Source organism: Mirounga leonina, unplaced genomic scaffold (assembly GCF_011800145.1).
Source record: "Mirounga leonina isolate KUSES-001 unplaced genomic scaffold, KU_Mleo_1.0 Mir_224, whole genome shotgun sequence".
Lineage (NCBI taxonomy): Eukaryota > Metazoa > Chordata > Mammalia > Carnivora > Phocidae > Mirounga > Mirounga leonina.
The window spans coordinates 20,402,198-20,409,703 of NW_023270615.1; the positions used below are offsets into that span (position 1 = coordinate 20,402,198).

Below are 7,506 nucleotides of genomic sequence, written 5' to 3' on the forward strand. Positions count from 1 at the left end.
CGATGTGAGCAGTGGCACGCAGAACTGGAGAGCGTCGGGGTGGACAGTCCTCACGAATGTCCCCAGACCACACGTGCACGTGCCCTGCAAAGCCCGAGCTGCTCTGCTTTTATCAACTAGTTGGACAGGAGTTGCGTCTCAGGCTGGCATTTTGTCACGTTGAACGCAGATCACCTGTGACAACTGCATGTCCTCTGCGGCGTCCGGGGCTCTGGCGGTGGCACGCCCCAGGTGCTGCTGGCCCTGCCCTCCATTCACCACTGAAGGGAGCGCTGAGTTGCCATCCAAGATGAATGACAACAAAGCTCTAACTTCTCCTCCTGATGAGCGGGACCCCTGAGCTGCGCTCCAGGCTGAGCCCCACCCCCGGGGCCAGGCCACACGGCAGTTCTTCTACCGCATGTCTCTGCGAGGCTGCTTGCAGGCTTCCCACCTTTCTCTTGAGGGCACAGCCCTGCCGGGGCCAGGAGCCCGGCCCTGCCATCCACCACAGCCACAGGTCTTAGGCGGTGGTGGCTGCCCTGTGCCCGGAGTGTGGGTGTCAAGCTTCAGAGACACACAGCAGGGGAGCCCCACGTCAGCAAAATGAATGGAGCTGTGAGCGCCGAGGCCCAAATGTGGACAGGTGGAGGGCGCTCACCGCAGATGGGCGCTGCTGCTTGGCCTCCCCGCGGCTGGTGCCACCAGAGACCAGGGCTGCCCCGGTGTGATGGGCAGGGTGCCTGAAACCGATCCTCGGCCTTGGCTGCTTCTGAGCATCACCTGGCCGGCCTGTGCCGGCTGCTGTCCCAACCTGAGGACCCTGGGCTAACAAGTGCACTGTCAAGTGCCACGTAATCGCGCAAGTTCCCCACCACACCGGGAAACCCTCGGCCAAGGGTGCCCCCAGACGTTGTCGGCTGCATGGTCCCAGGACACGCTCCAGCACCCCTCACTCGCTTCCTACTGTCTCAGGCCACCAGACAGGACAGAGCTTGAAAAACCAAAGTCCCTTTTCCCCCAAAATACTCTTTATTCTTGCATTACGTTTGTGTTTCCAGTTGTGAATAAAAAATGCTTAGAAAGTGGTTACAAAACAGCGTGAACTGGACACGAGGCATGGACTCGCCTTCTCCACGTGTGACGACACGGGGCCTGGCGTCGGGGTCGGGCTGGCCTGCCTGGGCTCAGTCGGGCTTCTCACTCTCAGAATCTAGAAAACAAAACCGCCACAGCTCATTACAGGCCCGGCTCGGTCACACAGGCCCTGGAAGGTGGAACAGCGTTGCCAGCACAGTCCGATTCGTGGGGAGCCGGTGGTGCGTGGCCCCCACACTGTGCAGGCAGACCCCAGGCAGCCTCTGCCATCGGGCCAGCTTCTGCACAGGGCCACCGCCCAGGACCAGGCAGGGCCCCCCGGCACCCGCACGTTTGCAGCAGCTGCCCTGAGGTGGCTCAGCTCTGCCCAGGGCCAGCGCTTAGATGAGGCACCAGATGGGGCCCTGGGGTCTGCACTGGTTCTGAAAAGGGGTCCCCTCCTTCCAAGAGCATGGGCATAAAGCCTGACGGCCTCTCAGCTGGCTGGGCCGGGAGGCACCACCAACCCCAGCGTGAGTGTGTACAGGGTGTGGGCAGGAGCACAGACCACTGAGCGCGATACCATCGAGGGTGGGTCGGCGGCAGACAGGTAGCAAGTGCCGCTAGGGCCCTCCCCAAACTTGCACCTGCTCCAACCTTCATGTCCTCTGCAAGCCCAGTGCGGATCCAGGAGAAGATACAAAGGAGCTCCCCTCTCCCCAGGTCTGCTAGCCTGGCTTTGTGCAAGTCAGCCAACGTGGACGGGGGTCAGAGGCACCTTTTAGTTGCCCGTGAGAGTCACACCCTCCGTGGGGTAGAGCCCACTGTATGTCTAAATGCAGTTCAAGTCCAGAGTGGCAGGAAGCCGAGCAGACAGGCCCAGGGGCAGCAGAGCTGGGTCCTCAGGTCCCAGGCCACAGCTGGCGAGCGCCATGTGCAGAAAATGCGGGGTCCCACCTAACACCCCACTTTCATCCCGAGCCAGCTCAGCATCCACCTGTGGCTCCTGCTGGGGACACAGCACCCACCATTCAATCCATAGGCTCTTCACAGCCACCCCGGCCTCCTGGGCACGGTGTCCACAGTAGGTGAGGAGCTGAGTGTGAGGCTGAGCCCAGGACAGCCTGGGAGCCTGGCTGCTTCAGCTTTTACATGGGCAGAGAGTAAGGAAAAGATGTTGTTCCACACTGTTTTCAAGCAAAAATGTTTATTTTTCTCCTTCATATATACAATCTCTTGGGGATTCCGTGCCACTGACCGTACATGTACGAGGCCAGAATCCCAAATCTCACCTCTGGTGCAGCGGGGAGGTGGGGAGAGCAGGAGAAGGTGGCTCCCACGACCCTCAGGAACCAGGTGCGTGGAATTCTCCACCAAGGGACCAAGGGCACGTTACAGAGAACAGAAATCTCTTATTACATCATCGTGCCCTGGCAGAAGACTGCCTAATCACCCAGAAAACTCAATTCTAACTGAATTGATGGAATGACACACTAAAAATCATTTAGCCAGTCCTCGTGAGGTCCCACAGAACAGCAGAACTATACAGTTCACAGCTAGGCAGCCGAAGGCAGCTGCCTTCTGAGGGGACGCGGGAAACACCTTGGCCACGAGGAGCAGGGACTGCAGCTCCCATCCGGGAGGAGTCCCACCAAAATCTCCAGGAGAGGGGTTCTCCCAGCCCAGGCAGGGCAACCTGCATGCACACAGGCCTCCGTAGAAATGATGGGAAAGGGAGCATAGCTGGCAGGAGGATCAGCAGAACCCCAGAGCTGCGGGCGCCATGCGGTCTCTGCAGGGTGGGTGGCCTGCCTGTGCCCCACAAGCTTTGGGTCAAGAGGGTGTGTCTGCTCATCTAGCACTTTCCAGCAGGTTCTGCACAGCCGAACACAGCTGCTCACGTTCCTTACTGAGAGACCTGCTGCCAGCAACACGCTGTCCCAGGAAGCACGCATCCCTGGGTGGCTTGCTGGCAGCACCCAGAGCACTGCTGCTGGGGGCGGGGGGTGTCCGTCTGTCTGCTATCAGGGACTGGAGAAGCCCAGGGAGACCTCATGTACAACAGAAATCTAAAGTCAGGCTTTAGCTTCAGATTTATAAACTATTCGTATCTCTGCAACGTAAAATGGGCCAGATATCAATGCACAAGCCAGTTATCAAAACGAAATACAGTTTTTTCAACAAGTGATTTTTCTTTTTTTAACATCTCTTTCCATCAGGGAACAGAAAAGCTGGAATTCAAGGCACTGGACTTCTGCAGGGTGATTACAATGTTCTAACCATCGATTCAAGTACAGGGTGCAAAGGAGGCATGTGTAGACCGTGGAAACCTAAGAGGGAGCAGGGTCTGCACAGTAAAGGAAGCAAGCATTGCTGCCCACACACCGGGCCCCTCGCCAGGCACCCACGGGCAGGCGGGGCAGGACTCAGGCCAAGCCCGCCCGGGCTCCTCCCGACTGGTCAGCTCCACGCGTTCCTGCCGCCAAGTGGTAAGACAGAGCTACGTGATTCGCAGTCTGGGGCCAGGCGCGCTGACCACAGGCGGCCGCGAGAGCGCGGGCAGTGCAGGCGCTCCTGCTGCACCCGAGCCCAGCCCGGGGCCGGGGGTCTGGCTGCCCACCTGCGCTGCCCAGGGCCCCCAGGACCCTGGAGGTGGGAACAGGATTCCGTACTGGCCCAGAGGCCGGGCACAGGGTGGGGCTGGTAGGCCGGAAAGGGCAGTACCTGGCATGGGCAGGGCTGGGGTGGTTCCAGCAATGGCCGCGGTGGCTAGAGGGCTGGGCGCTGGGGTCAGACATGGCGTCCCCACTGCTGCTCGAGGGGCGTTCATCTACGAGACAAGAAGAGGAAGGCACATGTGGCTGCCAACAGCAGGCCTCCCCAGGGATCCCCACAGATGCTCTGTCCTCAGCAGGGAGTAGTCTCAGGACTTGCCACAGGATGCCTTCTAATGGCTGATACCAGAGTGACAGCATGGGGCCAAGAAGCAGCCAGTGCCCTCCCTGTCTCCCCAAAGCCGCAGCCTGGCCACCCCATGGCCCAGCTGTCTGTGGGCCAAAGCGGACCCCGTGGGGCCTGACCCCTGTGGGCACAGTGAGGGACTGCACACCCCACCTCAGGGCTTCCATGGAAGGACCAGAGCCCAGAAGCCCATGGCAGGGCAGGCCCTCCACTCTCCACACCGAAAAGGGAGAAGCAGCACAAGAATGGGAAAGTGAGTGGAGATGGTTGGTGAGACCAACATGACCATGATACAGAAAACTGAGGCCACAGAGATTACAGACCAATAGCCTTCAACACCTGAAGTACAGGCAGATCTAATAAAGCAACTGTAAAAAGAGCACAGCCAAATGGAGTCAGCCCCAGAAATGCAAGGCTGCGCTCCCCGTGGATATCACTGCCCCTTTCCCCAATTTCACCGCAAGGAACAACCCCGTGTGATGCTCTCCACAATGCAGGGAGAGCAGCTGAGAAGTTCCACGCTCCTTCACAGAGAGGACAGCAGCCAAGGCTGGAGGATGCTTCCTCCATCTGTGAGGGCCTCTGTGGAACCTGCAGCCAAACCTACGCTGCTATGGAATGCCAAATGCACTTCCCCCCATAGCTCACCCTGCTCCTAGTCCCCACTGTGTGGGAAGTCCCAGCCAAGGCAAGAAAAAGAATAGAGCCATAGACTAGAAAAGAAAAAGAAAAGCCATTCTCATTTGCAGGGGACAAGACTGCTTGGAGAAAACCCAAGACTATAAAAACTGATTTCTAGAACAAGCAAATGTAGCAAGATGTCAGGATACAAGATACAGAGTTTATATACTAGCAATGTACAACTGGAAAATGAAATTTAAGAACAACACAATTTACATCCGTATTCCAAAACATCACTTACCTAGGGATACATTTAATAAAAGATGTGTAACACCCACAAAAGTTTGCTGAGAGAAAATTAAAAAGACACAATGAAACAGATGCCATGTTCAGAGAAACACTTAGTATTGCTAATATGTCAGATTTCACGCAGTTGAACAACAGACTCAATACGATCCCAATCAAATTTTGTAGAAAGAGGCTTCCAGGGGCGCCTGGGTGGCTCGGTCAGTTGGGCGTCTGCCTTCGGCTCAGGTCAGGATCCCAGGGTCCTGGGATCGAGCCCTGCATCAGGCTCCCTGCTCCGTGGGAAGCCTGCTTCTCCCTCTCCCACTCCCCCTGCTTGTGTTCCTGCTCTTGCTGTCTCTCTCTCTGTCAAATAAAATCTTTTTTTTTAAAAAAAAGAGGCTTCTAAAATGTATATGGAAATACTAAGGATCAAATTTTTTAAAGATTTTATTTATTTGACAGCACGAGAGCGAGCACAAGCATGGGGAGCCACAGAGGCAGAGGGAGAAGCAGGCTCCCCGCTGAGCAGGGAGCCCGATGTGGGACTCGATCCCAGGACCCCGGAATCATGACCTGAGCCGAAGGCAGACGCTTAACTGACTGATCCACCCAGGTGCCTTGAAAAATCAAATTCGTGAAGATTGACGTTGGAGGTTGTGCACTCCTAGACACTACGTATACTATAAAGCTGCAGTACTCAAGGGTGTGTAGTACTGTCCTAAGGATGAAAAATTGCTCAGTGTGACAAAAACGTGAGTTCAGAAGTGGACTTGACCAATGTCTGCGCGATTCAGTGTGGAAAGGAAGGTGCTGTAACAACCAGATCTGCATACAGGGGGGAAAAAAGTTGACCCCTACATCAAACCATACAGGTAATCTGAAGTGGCTTGCAGGCCTCACAGCAGTTAAAACAATGAAACTTCTAGAAAAAAAAACCCACAGGAACGTAATAGAATATCTGGATTTGAAAGAGGCAAAGATCCCTAATATAGAACAAAAAAATTAAAAGATAGGATAAACTGGACCTCAACAATATTAAAACATCTGCCATTTCACATTCACCATTAAAAAAATGAAAGACAAGCCACAGACCGATAGAATGTATCCATGATGTGTAAATATGTGAAAGAATACATAATGAATTCCCACAAATCAATAATCAAGAGATAATTCAACTTTTAAAAGGTAAAGGACCCTGACCAGTCTCTTTATAAAAGCTGGCCAGTAAGAATGTGAAAAGGTGCTCAAAGACAAATGAAAACGATATAAGACCAATTTCTAGGCCTCCGTTTTACAGGTAAATTTTCAAGTGAAACATCCCATACAACTTAAAAAGGTAAAAGACAAGGCAATATAAAGGAACACTAGGTGAAACAAACTGTAAAATACTATATGAAGGAAAGACAAGGGGCGCCTGGGTGGCTCAGTCGCTGAGCGTCTGCCTTTGGCTCGGGTCATGATCCCAGGGTCCTGGGATCGAGCCCCACATCAGGCTCCCTGCTCTGCAGGAAGCCTGCTTCTCCCTCTCCCACTCCCCCTGCTTGTGTTCCCTCTGTCACTGTGTCTCTCTCCATCAAATAAACAAATAAAATCTTTAAAAAAAACAAAAAAAACCCCCCACAAGATTGAGAATTTTGGCAGAAAGCTGGGAACTTATAAAAAAGGATACAGCAGACTTCTGGGGAAGATGGTGGAATAGGAGGATCCAAAGCTCCCCTCATCCCAGGATCCACCTAGATAACACCCACCTCAGTGTAAATAACCCAGGAAGTGACCTGAAGACTGGCCGAGCAGACTCTCCACAGCAAAATGCAGAGAAGAGAGCACATCAAAGCAGGAAGGGTGGAGATGCAGTTGGGATCCAAACAGACTCAGGTCTGTCTGCAGGAGGGAGGGACGCCTCAGGAACAGAGAACTGGCGTGAAAATGAGGGGGGCAGAATTACACCCGGTCTTACAACCAGAGGGCATAACACCTGAAACTTCAAAAATCAGCCAGCCCAGTTCTGGGAGAGCCTGGAGGTGAGAGGAAATGGATTCTTGGCCTTAACGAGGCACCACAACAAATGGCCAGGCTGAGATAGCATAGAAGCAATGGTCTGAAAAATGCTGGGTTCTACAAGAACACTGACTTACTAATCTCAGAGCAAGTGCTGGAGGAGCAGGGACGTTTGGAAGACTTTTCCAAGAACAAAAGACCTCGTGGGTGCTATTTCCCTCCCTAGATACATGGACACCTCTGGGAACCAGGGCAGCAGGAACACTCTCCCCCTATCCTGCCAACAGCATGCCCCAGCCTGCACTCTGCTGCAGATGCCCACCTCCAACCTGGCCAGCTTCTGCATGAGTTTTGAGCACCTCTGATCCCCTCCTGTAGCTGACCTGCACAAAACTTGCTAACACTGCACGCCCCGCCCCTGAGTTCTCCTGCGGACCTGCCCCTCCAGTACACACCTGGCCAGAACCCATCCAAAGCAGCACCACAAGCCTGGCAGTGTGCAAGCAGCGCTGACAGGGGCCGACATCACTCCAGAGTGACTCCTGCCCAGGGAGAGGGGACAATAACCACACACAGCAGTCC

At 54.4% G+C, this 7,506-nt stretch overlaps 1 protein-coding gene across 1 annotated transcript in view; it reads right to left on the bottom strand.

Annotated features, from left to right (window-relative positions):
• Positions 1–913: 913 nt before the first annotated feature.
• Positions 914–7,506, bottom strand: part of WNK2 (WNK lysine deficient protein kinase 2) — a 128,360-nt gene continuing 121,767 nt past the window's right edge. The window contains 2 exon segments of the mRNA XM_035028982.1: positions 914–1,192; positions 3,781–3,886. Of these exon segments, the coding sequence (XP_034884873.1) occupies positions 1,167–1,192; positions 3,781–3,886 (132 nt within the window). The 3' untranslated portion in view covers positions 914–1,166.